General features: G+C 51.9%; 1 protein-coding gene across 2 annotated transcripts in view; it reads right to left on the reverse strand.

The window, feature by feature from the left end:
- GALNT17 (polypeptide N-acetylgalactosaminyltransferase 17) overlaps positions 1 to 13,715 on the reverse strand; it is a 235,715-nt gene that overhangs the window by 131,026 nt on the left and 90,974 nt on the right. For both annotated transcript variants that reach the window (XM_059866015.1, XM_059866014.1), the window contains exon 5: positions 13,479 to 13,676. In XM_059866015.1, coding sequence (XP_059721998.1) covers positions 13,479 to 13,676 — 198 coding nt within the window. The remainder of the gene's footprint in view (positions 1 to 13,478; positions 13,677 to 13,715) is intronic.

Genomic DNA, 13,715 nt, shown 5'->3' on the forward strand with positions numbered 1-13,715 from the left:
ATCAAAATAATTCTTTTATGCAAAGCTCTAAAAATACAACAGCAAATGCTTCCAGTATGGCCAACGTGGTTTTCTTCATAAAAATGGATTACATGAACATTTTCTACCAATAAACTACAGCTCCCTTCAGGATGGAGAATTTGCTCCCTTGCCTGTAACTCTGTTCTCCTGAAAGGACAATCCAGAGGCTCAATGTCCCTGCCCAGCTTCCAAGGCCCTTCAGGGAGAAGCTGGGCTGGGCCAGTGCTTGAAGGAGGACTTTAAGGCTTAATTTTAAGCAGTAACACTTGATTTGGCCAAGAGCAATGGTTTTGTAGGATCACAGGATATGCTGGGCTGGAAGGGACCCACAGGATCATGGATCCAACTCCTGGCCCTGCACACACAGCCCACAACCCCACCCCTCCAGGCCCTTCCCCACCTCCCTGTCCCTCCTTTGGATGGTCTCCAGTGACTCTGGATCTGTCTTACACTGCCCCAAACTGCCCCCAGAGCAGAGCAGAGCAGGACAATCACACCCATAAAACCTTTAAAAAGTGCCCCCTGATTCCCAGAACGATGATGGCGTTTGCACCATCAGCAAAGAGCAAAGAAAACTGCCTGCATCTATTTTCATCCAGGAATCAACTGGAACAGCCAAGGAACCCCCAAATGACTTTCCTGACTCCAGACAGCCCCTTCTCAGGCAAAGCAGGGAAATGTTTTGGTGACAAGTCCCACCCAAGGCTGGGCAGGGCTCAGGGGGGTCCATCTGCACCAAGCTGAAGGCTCAGCACCCAAGGGTGGATCTCCCCCGTCCCAGGAAAGGCACAGCCTTCCCTGGGGCAGGTTTTTAATACTGAACCCAAATCCCACTCCATGCCCCAAATGTCCCACCCAAAGAGGCTCAAACTCTGCTTTTTCAAGGTCACTTGGCCAAAGCAGCCAGGCACGAGCCCATCCAGGCCCCTCTGCTGTCCCTGTGACAACTCTGTGGTGGCTCTGATGACAGCTCTGCCCATGGCCCTGGGAAGCTGCACAAACACAGATCCTCCACTCCAAAAGCTTTTCCCTAATTCACAGAGAATCACACAGCTTTGGGCCCTCTCCCAAACCCTGGGGCTGGGTGTGGACCTTGCCAGGTTTCAGCAAGGTTTGGATCTCCTTCTCTGGATGCAGCCAATCCTGAGGGGAATCCTCCAAGAACAGAGACCTGAAACCAGATCCAGCACTGACATCCACGGGGAGCCTCCTCACCCCTGGGCTGCTCCAGGGGCACCAGCCTCAGGTGCACCCTCAGCACAGGCTCCCCAGGCAGGGACATCAATCTGCCCAGCCTGTAAAACCTGACACCATCACAAAGTGCTACAGAGCCTTCTTTTACACTTGGCACTAAATTAGGTGACATTAAAAACCAGCAGATGAAGGATTCCTCATAAAGAGGCCCAACAGCAGCAACCTGAGCTCCAACACGTCCATGGCAGCTCTCTCACACCACAGGGAATCTCTGGGATGTTTAAGAGCTTCAAATTAGCACACCAGGGAATGAAAGTCACTTTGTGCAGCCAGTTGAGGATCACTCCTCCCAGTACTGTTAACATAAAAATCGAGAAAGTCAATTAAAATTTTTATTACGTGGCCTCAAATCATCCCCAAAAAACCCTCAGCACTAAAAGGGAAACCCAAACTGAGAACACTGAAGAGGTTCTTGCTGGAGTACTTTAGAAGCTGATAAAGCACTTGATGGTTTTAATTTAATCTGGAGCTGGATGACAAAGTTATTGAGGTCATGATTCTGACCTAAATCTTCCCTCTCCTACATACCAAGCCCAAACAAAACTGACACTAATTAAACAAAAAAAATCCCTCCATTTCTTCTCTACAAGGCCAGGTTGAACAGGGCTTGGGGAAGCCTGGGATAGTGGAAGGTGTCCTTTCCCGTGGCAGGGCTGGAATGAGATGAGATTTAAGGTTCCTTCCAACCCCAATTATTCTGTGATTCTTCTGTTATTTGTTTTCAGGTTTTCAGAAACCTTCTTTATCCATGATAGCCAGGAGTGACCAAACCTTAGGTTTCAGCTTCACATCCCTGGAAGCACAGGTCTCCAGGAGCTAGGGATGGATGGGTCTGACTTCTTGAGGTGTTTGCATAACAAGATTTTTGCAGCAGCTCTTTCCAGAAGCACCAGCCAAACCTTGCCTGGGGAAGAGCCACAGAATCCCAGGAGGGTTTGGGTTGGAAGGGACTTAAAATCCATCCAGTGCCACCCCTGCCATGGGCAGGGACACCTTCCACTGTCCCAAGCTGCCCCACGCCCTGTCCAGCATAGCCTTGGACAAATCCATGTTGTTCCCACGCTGGATCAAAGTCTTGCCCTAAGTCCTTTGGGGCTCCATGGATTTTGGTGGAAATGATGGTGAGCCCTGACATGGAACTGCAGCCAGTGCAGGGATGGAGGAGAACCTGACTTCAAGGGAATGAAGTATTTCGGTGGCCAACACAGAGCTTTGGTCTCCTTGACCTGCTCAAGGAGAGCAGCTTCAGAGCCTGATCACCACTGCCAACAATTTATCTTCCCGTTTGATTTAAATTTTATCTCTTTAAATTTTATATGTAGCCATTGAAGAGCTCCATGAGCCTCCTGCAGCTGTTGGGACATTCCCACTAATCCCATCCCATCCCATCCCATCCCTCTAAGCAAAGACCTGACACCAGCATCTTCTCACACATTCCAGGTGAGGTTTCCAAAAACAAATTCTCATTTCACCACCCTACATTTGGCTCCTATGGAAATCTTCCCCACAACTTCCAAATGCCACAAGAGTGAGAAAATTTTAAACCATCTTCACACAGAAACAGGAATCTTCCTGCAGTTTGGAAGCCAGAAAGAACCAATTAAAAAAATATTCAGCATTTTGTACAAATGGCTCAAGACTTTTTTCAAAACAAACCCACAGAAACCCAGGAAATAACCTTAAAATTCTGCCTTTTCCTCACACCTGTGCCCAACAGTTTGCACCATCCCTGAGGTGCCTCCTGCCACCTTGAGCACTCCTGTGGTGGTGAAATTATTGATAAGAGTTTGAGCAAACCTGTGTAAATCTGTTACTGAAGCTCTGATGTGCACCTTGCTAACCCTGCCAGGGTGGGGATGTGTTGCAGGAACGTCTTGTCCCAGCCATGGAGATCCTCTTCCATCATTTTATGGCAGTAGAGGTTATTCCCAAAGCTCTGTTCCTCTGGCTATTCCAGAGTCTGTGCAAATCCTGTGTGCACAGAAGTTTCAGGCTGTTACAATGGCCTGAAAGAAGTCTCAGAGGTTGGACTAAAAGAGGAAAGAAACAGCATTTATTTAATTCCAATAAAGAAAGCTCTGAGTCTTTGGGCTTTTGAATGCCATCGTGGGATGAGGGCTGCAGGAAAACCCATGGAAAAATCAATAGCTAGTGGTTTCTGGAATGAATAGTAAATATAATAATGATCCCACCCCACCTGAAAGCCCAGCCCCAGAGAGGGACAGCTCAGCCCCACCTGAGCTCTGGGACTGAGAAACACTTCAGTTAAACACAAATGTCCTGCTGGCAGCAGAACCTTCACTCCTGGGCCACATTCAGCAACCTGAACCCCTCTGTCTGTCCCAGCTCCACCCCTGCAGCATTCCCACACCTGGGATGAAGTTGGCTCTTTCCTAAGAACACTGCAAGAGCAAATTCACATTCCTGAGGCTCACAAATTCACATTTGTGAGGCTGAGGCAGCAGGTAATTGGGTGGGTTAATTAACATTATTTCCCTCTTTATAAAAACCCTCAAACCTATCAGCCTTTCTATTCTTTCACAATCCATAACTCTCAAATCCCATTTCCTCCTCACAATGATCTTAATTCTAATTAAATGAGCTTTTGTCTTCCAGCAGCAGTAAAGATGAAGTGCCACATAAAACATCTGCAGCGTAGCCCTGTCCAAAATCCACTTGAACCTAAAGCTGGGGTTGGTTTTTAAAATTCTTTTTGTTTTCATTAGGGTTGGGATTGAAGGTGTTTGAGATGGTATTTTATGTTTATTATTATTTTTTATTTATACTATAGTTTTAGAAGTTGTGAGTTTTATAGTATTTTATTAGTAAGTTATTTTATAGTATTTTATTAGTAAGTTTTGTATTTTGTATAAAACTATATAAAATAGTTTTGAAAACTTATTTTTATAAGTTTTTTAAGGAAAAACAATTTAATTAAGAATATTGACTATATTTAATATTTATTAAATTTAATATATAAAATTAATTATAATCAATTAATTAAATATATATGGTATTTAATTATATTTAAATTATTTTTCTTTTTAACTTAATAATTAATTATTGATGTTTTGTAATGTAGATTTTGTTTAATTATATAGTATTATTTATGAAGAAGGTGAAGGAGAAGTTGAAGAAGAAGGATTAAGTTTTGTTTAAAAATTTTAATTTGTTTTACATATATATTATATTTTAAAACTTTAAATTTTAAGGGTTTTATTGTGTGATATATATTTTTTAATTAAATTAAATACTTATAATTTTAGTTTTATTATTTAATTTTAGGAGGTTTTTTAATGGGTTTAGGTTAAATTCAATGGTTTTTTTGGGGTAAGATTTTGTTAGTACAGAAAGTTTAAAATGTTTAGTATTTAGGGTTCTAACAAGCTGTCTCCCAGCTGCATCCATGCCTGGCAGGTTTGGGAAGAGGCTTCCTGTCACCTCTGGAGCCACCTGAGGGCTCCTCCAGCCCCAGCACCTTCTGGGGCTGCTCCCTGAGGGAGCCTTGCAGCCTCTGCCCCTCTGCTCTGCACAGCCACACGTGGAAAACACAAAGAGAAGTCAGGAAATTCAATATATTGTAAATAACCCAGTCCATCCAGGGTGGTGGTGGAGTCAGCACCCCTGAGGTGCTCAGAAGAGCAGTGGATGGGGCATCTCCCCGTGTGGGGCACCTGCTCAGGGCTGGACCTGAGGCTCTGGGAGAGCTTCTGCAGCCCCAGGGGCTCTGTGGCTGCAGTGACAGCAGGACCAGGCAGCAGAGCTCAGGTGTGACAATTCCTGCCAGCAGAACATGTGTCCAGCCCCTTTCCCTGCTCAGCTGGGTGTCCCTCAGCCCAGGGCTGCTCAGTGTTGACTCCCTGGGTGTGTTTAACAAAGCCTGGATGTGGCACTGGGTGCCAGGGCTTAGTTGAGCTGTTGGTTCTGGGTTGGTCTCAGTGATCTTGAAGGTCTCTTCCAGCCCAGTGATTCTGGAATTCTGTGATTCTGTGGCTCCTGGGTGAGACCCAGGGCAGAAGAGCATTCCTTGTTTTCCTGGAGCCATCAATACCTCACAGCTGTAATTACAAATCCTGGGGCTGCCCCTGAAGCACCTGGAGATCATGGAGCCATAAAGCTCCAGATCTCAGCAGCTTTTTGACCAAAGCTGGTGTGCCACAACCAAACCAGGTCAGGCAGGAGGAACTGCTGGCTCTGGGGTTCACACCAGTGAAACAACAGGCTCCAGACCTCAATGAACCTCAAAGAAGCTCATGTTCTGTCAGTGGGAAAGAAATCATTGCTGAAGATCCTAAAAAGCTGGATCCCACCATGGGATACCCCAGGACCACGCCATCAATCTGCTGTTTCACAGCATCTCCAAATATCTCACTTGGATTTCCCACAGAGCTCTGAAAACATCAGCTTCCTTCCATTTTCTGTAGCCTCAAAGGTTTTCTGGACCCTCAGCAAACTCTGACCAATGCCTGTCATTAATACCTGGATCAATCCTGGCTGCATCTCCACAGCAAAGCCCATCCAGGCATGGAATGCTGGCACAGATCTCCTCCTAACACAGCTCAGCACCAGGAAATCCCACCAGCTCTGCTGGACATCAGGATCTCTGTGATGACCATTTTAAATCTCATTTTCTGTCTGCCTTTTCTGGCAGAGCTAATTCAGACATGATCCATTACCCTGCAATCACAATTTTATCTCCTGCACAGAGCCTGGCAAGGAAAGCCTAGCTGTGAAACCAGGCCCAGCTAGTGCTGAGATTGGGGGGATCTTTGGTGTATCTGCATTTTAAATGTTAAGGTGACAAAAATACAACAGCTGATGTTTTGCAGACCCCAGGTATTACGGCAGCATTTCTCCCAGGGATTAAGGGAGGCTATTTCTTGCAGGATATTACTGGATAAAGCAGCAGCCTGGAGCCAGTTTGGGACTGGGCCATATTTTAGACAAATTTCATTTCAAAGAGGCCATCAGCTCTCTGCCTGGATAATCATATCTTGGAATTAGCCAGGAGAGAAATCTACCTCAAAACATTTCCATATTCTGTCTCCAGTCCCCACTGAATATATTTGGTCACCTCTGGGCTCACAGGGCTGGAGCAGCTCTGGTGGGCAGGGAATTCCTCCTGCGGCTGCCACAGTCCCCATGCACTGAGAGTAAACCCCAAAATAGAGAATCAGCTGCTTTACTTCACTCCCACCCTTTTATCCTAAAGTATCTCTTAAAAACTAATGTACCTCTGTATGCTATAATTTCCAAATTTCCTCTAATCCTATGCATAATTACATGGAGCACTGCACTGCATCCCTGCCATGCAAACATTGCTACCAAGTGCAGGATTTTCAGAGCATGATGTGACAAAGAAATAACTGCAGTCATTATTTCTGCTCCGTGTGTGGGTACCAACAGGACAGCATGTGTCATTAGCCTCCTCCTGGGACACTGCCCGTTTATCTTCCTCCTGCTCCTCCCCCAGTGCCTGCTGGCAATGTTATTTCAGTGATTTTACCTGTTTTTTATGTAACGTGACTGGGAGGTTCCTGGGTGTCTCAGGGCTGTGTCCTTCCCCCTGGTTCCCTCAAACCCCTGGGGCCTCAGCAGCAGAATCCACATTTCAGAAGCCTTTAACAAAGGTGTCTCCAGAACCCTGCTCTGATCTCTTTTTCCTGTTCCTTCCACTCAGCAGTGCTCAGAGCTGAGGGGCAGATCCCTGGGATTGCCTGGCTAGGGATAATGGAGCATCCCCTGCTCCAGGGCTGTCTCCAAAAGGCTGTGGGAACTCCAGATAAAAACCTCTCCCAGCTCCTCCTGCCAGTGTTTGCCATCAGCTGAAATGCAGAGATGTGATGCTCAATGCCCTGCTCAGATTTTAGCACCATCCCTACATTACTTTAAGATAAAACAAGCACCAGAACAACCTAACAGGACCTGCTGGTCAGCAGGAGCCAACTCCCAGAGCAAACCCTTCCCTTCTGCAGCTGCACATCAGCAGCAGATCCACCCCCAGCAGCACCTCTGGCTCTGAGCACCAAGGAAAAATGTGGAGCTGTGAGAAGTGTCCAACATCTCTGTGACCCCATTTACTCCTGGCTCACTGGTAACCCCTAAACTGGTTCATACTGGGGAGCCTGAGGAAACACATCATAAAGAACCAAAATCCTCCTGGTGTAGGTCCTGACCTCCCCGCTCCATCTCTTCATGAGCACCCAACCCTCCAGCTCCTCAGCTCAGAAACTCCTCAGCTCACCATCCTCTGCCTTCTCACCTGCTCTCATATCACCTTCCAAAAACCAACCAACCAAACTGCACCTCCCCTGCCATCAAACACCTTCCAAAATCCAACCAAACCTCACCTCCCCTGCCATCACACACCTTCCAAAAACAACATCAAACACCTTCCAAAATCCAACCAAACCTCACCTCCCCTGCCATCACACACCTTCCAAAAACAACATCAAACACCTTCCAAAATCCAACCAAACCTCACCTCCCCTGCCATCACACACCTTCCCCAAACCAAGGCTGTCCCTCCTCACGTGGCTCTGCCCCACTTGTCCTTAACCACCCGCTAAGTGCACAACACAGACTCAGACCCCATTCTGTGAGCATAACAGAGCAGAAGGTGTTACCAGACTGTTGTAGTTTGAGAAGAAATGAAGTTTTTTTAGGATGGTGTAGTCACACCAATCGGTGTTCAGATTTTAATATTGGCACCTGGTTTGTTCACTGAGGGCATGGATACGCTTCTGAGAACACAGGGGGTTAAAAGCTGTGAACTCCCAGGCGGAACTCTCTTTGGGTTCCGGTCCTGGATGAGAGCAGACCTCCCCCTGCCAGGCTCCGAGCTGGGCGGGGGAGGGGAGCCATGCGGCCGGAGGGAGGTAGGCCAGGCCTGGGCTGAAGGGTAGAGAAGCACTTCGAGGCTTTGGGCAGCCATCTCTTATTTCCCCCCCCGGAGGGAGAGAGAGAGAGCAGCCTGTGCTTGTGATAGCGTGGCTGGGGTGAAGGAGAAGGGGGGAGTGCCCAGCAGAGCAGCCAGAAGTGGGAGTCCATGAACCAAACCGGCAAAGCTTAGGACTTTTAACCTTTCTTGAGATGATAGAAACCTTGCAAATGCTGATTCTTCCTGAAGTTGAGGAGATAGAGTGAGATAGCAAGAAAATGAGCAAGTGAAAGACATTGAGAGAAGTTGAGAAGAATCCTAGATGGGAAGAGATGATGGACTGGCCTTTGGCTGGACTTTTTCTTGATTAGCCATGACAGAACCCTTGAGTTCCTGTGACACAGAGACTGCATCTAGGGGGAGGCAATGGCTCAGAGCCAGGAGAGTGCAGTGATGTAAAAGTGTGTGAACAGAGACAACGGGTGAGGAGGGTGGTGGTGGTGCCCTCCGTCTTCGATGAAGAAGAAGAGGAAGATGATCTCTGTTCAAGAGACCCCTCAGCCCCAGGGGGTGAAATCTGGGGGGGACAGGTGTCCCAAAAGGAGAGGGACTGTGCTCTTTTTTTAGAACTGGACAAAGCATCCTTAAAGGGAAAAACCCCAGAAGCAGCTCTGGTCCATGTGCAGTGGTGAGAGCACTGGACATGGCAGGAAGAGGTCACGATGGCAAAATGTTCTCCAGGCGGTGCCACACGTGACACAGGAACACGAGAAGTTTCAACTGTTTCCTGAGTGAAGTCTGTGGTGCAAGAAAGACTCCTCTCTTCTCGAAGAATTGAGAATTGATTATCTAAAAAGTGGTGATAGACTGAGAGCGAGTGATCTAAAGAGTAGCAACAGAATTAAGAAATTTAGTGAAGGGAAGAAGAAGAAATTTAGAAAGTTTTCATCCTGTATTCTGTGTGTTTTTCCTTGTAGTTTTAAGTTAATAAAGTTTTTTTTTCTTTCAATCTTAAATTAGAGCCTGCTCTGCTCTGTCTCTGATCACATCTCACAGTAGATACCAGGAAAAGAAGTATTCTCATAGAAGCACTAGCATTGCGCCAAACTCAAACTGTAACACAGACCTTTAAATGTCATATTTGGGGTCCAGTTTCCTCAGTCACCTCCAGTGAGAGGTGTTGATGCCCAGCTAGCTGCCAGGGTGGTGTCACAATCACAAGGGACACTCCCTGTGCCAAAGCTTTTCCTCTATCTCCCAACTGCACCACTTCAGTTTAATCAAAGAGTTTGTTCTTTCTGCCCTTTTATATTTACTGGCTGAGAAAGGTTTATTCCAGCAGTGTTGATCCACTTTTATCACCCTCCAGAGGCTCCAGCTGGAGCTGCCAGCACCACTCTGCTCACACCTCACCTGCAAAGGCTCTTGGGTTCCTCAGCTTTGCCTTCTGTGTGGCCCAGCCCTCCTTTAACAAGTCCAGCAGCCTGAATTTGGTTAAAATAACTGTTTATTTGTCAAAGCCCTGACTCCTGTCCAGAACAAACTGACGCCAAACTAAACTAATTCCTCCACTGAGGGCTGAATGTGCTGCCTGGGACAGGGGCACCAAAGGAGTAACAAGAAGTCTCTGTGTGAATGGGAACAGACCTAATTTCAGCTTCCAGGGATTATGTCAGTGACCAAAACAGAATTGTTTGGGTTCAGGATTCCCACCAGGCAGGGATCTGCACTCCTTCAGCTGCTCTGTGCCTGAGGACAAGGCTTCTCCAGACAAAGCTTGTCAGGATGCAGGTGGATCCCACCCACCTGGCCAGACACCACTCCTGATCAGAGCATCACTGTGATATTTGGGGGCTGTGAAGGGAAAACCCCAGAGCTGTGCACACAGAGCAGTCCCAGCTCCCACCCACAGCCTCCCCTCCTGTTCTTGCCTTGGGCTCATCCCACCCCTGAAGCCTGGCAGGGCTGGAGCACATTTCAGAGCTGCCAACCCTTCAGCTGGAGTGTTACAACAGCCTGAGACTCATTTTCCCAAAGCCTGCCCTGGGAGGAGAGGACTCTGCATTGAGGAAAACACAGTGCTGAGCTCCACGGACCCACCCTCGGTCTGTCACACAGGAACCATCTCCTCATTCCTCCTGGTTTGCAAAAACTGGACACCAGAACTGAGGCAAAGCCACTTTGTCACCTGCACTTCCACACAAGCCTGGACAGATCTGCACAGCTCCTGCACCTCCCTGGTGGGTTTGTTACCAACACTATTTCCAAATCCCTGCACCCTTCCACACCCTCCCTGGCCCATGTCACAGAGCTGGCGGGGGTTAGGACATTGTCTCTACCTCTCCAAGGGACTTCCTCACTTCATCTTCCTGCATTTTCACAGAACCATGGAATGGCCTGGGTGGGAAGGGACCTCAAAGCCCACCCAGTGCCACCCCTGCCATGGCAGGGACACCTTCCAGTGCCCAGTCCAGCCTGGTCTTGGGCACTGCCAAGGATCCAGGGGCAGCCCCAGCTGCTCTGGGCACCCTGTGCCAGGGCCTGCCCACCCTGCCAGGGAACAATTCCTTCCAGTATCCCACCTACCCCTGCTCTGTCTGAAGCCATTCCCCTTTGCCATGCCACTCCAGGGTGCTGTTTGTCCCTGTCCAGCTCACCCACAGGCTCCCTCAGCAGCTGGATGCCTCCCTGCCCTCCCTGGTGCTGCTCATGAGTGCCTCAGCCCTGGGCAGTGAGTGTCCCCAGCGTGGGCAGTGAGTGTCCCCAGCGTGGGCAGTGAGTGTCCCAGCCCTGGGCAGTGAGTGTCCCCAGCCATGGGCAGTGAGTGTCCCAGCCATGGGCAGTGAGTGTCCCCAGCCATGGGCAGTGAGTGTCCCCAGCCTTGGGCAGTGAGTGTCCCCAGCCATGGGCAGTGAGTGTCCCAGCCTTGGGCAGTGAGTGTCCCAGCCCTGGACAGTGAGTGTCCCCAGCCCTGGGCAGTGAGTGTCCCCAGCCATGGGCAGTGAGTGTCCCCAGCCACGGGCAGTGAGTGTCCCCAGCCATGGGCAGTGAGTGTCCCAGCCCTGGGCAGTGAGTGTCCCAGCCTTGGGCAGTGAGTATCCCCAGCCCTGGGCAGTGAGTGTCCCCAGCCATGTGCAGTGAGTGTCCCCAGCCCTGGGCAGTGAGTGTCCCCAGCCCTGGGCAGTGAGTGTCCCAGCCCTGGGCAGTGAGTGTCCCCAGCCCTGGGCAGTGAGTGTCCCCAGCCCTGGGCAGTGAGTGTCCCCAGCCATGGGCAGTGAGTGTCCCCAGCCATGGGCAGTGAGTGTCCCAGCCCTGGGCAGTGAGTGTCCCAGCCGTGGGCAGTGAGTGTCCCCAGCGTGGGCAGTGAGTGTCCCCAGCCCTGGGCAGTGAGTGTCCCTAGCCCTGGGCAGTGAGTGTCCCCAGCGTGGGCAGTGAGTGTCCCCAGCCCTGGGCAGTGAGTGTCCCAGCCCTGGGCAGTGAGTGTCCCCAGCCCTGGGCAGTGAGTGTCCCCACCCCTGGGCAGTGAGTGTCCCAGCCCTGGGCAGTGAGTGTCCCCAGCGTGGGCAGTGAGTGTCCCCAGCCTTGGGCAGTGAGTGTCCCAGCCCTGGGCAGTGAGTGTCCCCAGCGTGGGCAGTGAGTGTCCCAGCCCTGGGCAGTGAGTGTCCCAGCCATGGGCAGTGAGTGTCCCCAGCCCTGGGCAGTGAGTGTCCCAGCCCTGGGCAGTGAGTGTCCCCAGCGTGGGCAGTGAGTGTCCCAGCCCTGGGCAGTGAGTGTCCCCAGCCTTGGGCAGTGAGTGTCCCCAGCCCTGGGCAGTGAGTGTCCCCAGCCCTGGGCAGTGAGTGTCCCAGCCCTGGGCAGTGAGTGTCCCCAGCGTGGGCAGTGAGTGTCCCAGCCCTGGGCAGTGAGTGTCCCAGCCTTGGGCAGTGAGTGTCCCCAGCCCTGGGCAGTGAGTGTCCCCAGCCCTGGGCAGTGAGTGTCCCAGCCCTGGGCAGTGAGTGTCCCCAGCCCTGGGCAGTGAGTGTCCCCAGCCCTGGGCAGTGAGTGTCCCAGCCCTGGGCAGTGAGTGTCCCAGCCATGGGCAGTGAGTGTCCCCAGCCATGGGCAGTGAGTGTCCCCAGCCCTGGGCAGTGAGTGTCCCAGCCCTGGGCAGTGAGTGTCCCCAGCGTGGGCAGTGAGTGTCCCCAGCCCTGGGCAGTGAGTGTCCCAGCCCTGGGCAGTGAGTGTCCCCAGCCCTGGGCAGTGAGTGTCACCAGCCCTGGGCAGTGAGTGTCCCCAGCCCTGGGCAGTGAGTGTCCCCAGTCCTGGGCAGTGAGTGTCCCCAGCCCTGGGCAGTGAGTGTCCCCAGCCATGGGCAGTGAGTGTCCCCAGCCCTGGGCAGTGAGTGTCCCCAGCGTGGGCAGTGAGTGTCCCCAGCCCTGGGCAGTGAGTGTCCCAGCCCTGGGCAGTGAGTGTCCCCAGCGTGGGCAGTGAGTGTCCCAGCCCTGGGCAGCGAGTGTCCCCACCCCTGGGCAGTGAGTGTCCCAGCCCTGGGCAGTGAGTGTCCCCAGCGTGGGCAGTGAGTGTCCCCAGCCTTGGGCAGTGAGTGTCCCAGCCCTGGGCAGTGAGTGTCCCCAGCGTGGGCAGTGAGTGTCCCAGCCCTGGGCAGTGAGTGTCCCAGCCATGGGCAGTGAGTGTCCCCAGCCCTGGGCAGTGAGTGTCCCAGCCCTGGGCAGTGAGTGTCCCCAGCGTGGGCAGTGAGTGTCCCAGCCCTGGGCAGTGAGTGTCCCAGCCCTGGGCAGTGAGTGTCCCCAGCCCTGGGCAGTGAGTGTCCCAGCCATGGGCAGTGAGTGTCCCCAGCCATGGGCAGTGAGTGTCCCCAGCCCTGGGCAGTGAGTGTCCCCAGCCCTGGGCAGTGAGTGTCCCAGCCCTGGGCAGTGAGTGTCCCCAGCGTGGGCAGTGAGTGTCCCCAGCCCTGGGCAGTGAGTGTCCCAGCCCTGGGCAGTGAGTGTCCCCAGCCCTGGGCAGTGAGTGTCACCAGCCCTGGGCAGTGAGTGTCCCCAGCCATGGGCAGTGAGTGTCCCCAGCCCTGGGCAGTGAGTGTCCCCAGTCCTGGGCAGTGAGTGTCCCCAGCCCTGGGCAGTGAGTGTCCCCAGCCATGGGCAGTGAGTGTCCCCAGCCCTGGGCAGTGAGTGTCCCCAGCCCTGGGCAGTGAGTGTCCCCAGCGTGGGCAGTGAGTGTCCCCAGCCCTGGGCAGTGAGTGTCCCAGCCCTGGGCAGTGAGTGTCCCCAGCGTGGGCAGTGAGTGTCCCCAGCCATGGGCAGTGAGTGTCCCAGCCCGGCCGTACCTGATGGGCAGGGAGGGGTCCCCGGCGTCCCACCAGTCCTTGGGGGGGCTGATGTACATGCACCACAGCTCCCAGCTGTAGCCGTGGGCAGAGTTCTCGTAGCGCTGCACCTCGAAGTTGTCCTGCTTGATGTTGTCAATGGAGGGCAGGATCACCCTCTTCCTGTTCTCCTGGATCCGGGACAGCACCGGCTCCGCCCTGGGGGAAAGGGCAGAGCACAGAGAGAGTCTCAGTTCA

The sequence above is a fragment of the Haemorhous mexicanus genome, chromosome 22 (assembly GCF_027477595.1).
Source record: "Haemorhous mexicanus isolate bHaeMex1 chromosome 22, bHaeMex1.pri, whole genome shotgun sequence".
Classification (NCBI taxonomy): Eukaryota; Metazoa; Chordata; class Aves; order Passeriformes; family Fringillidae; genus Haemorhous; species Haemorhous mexicanus.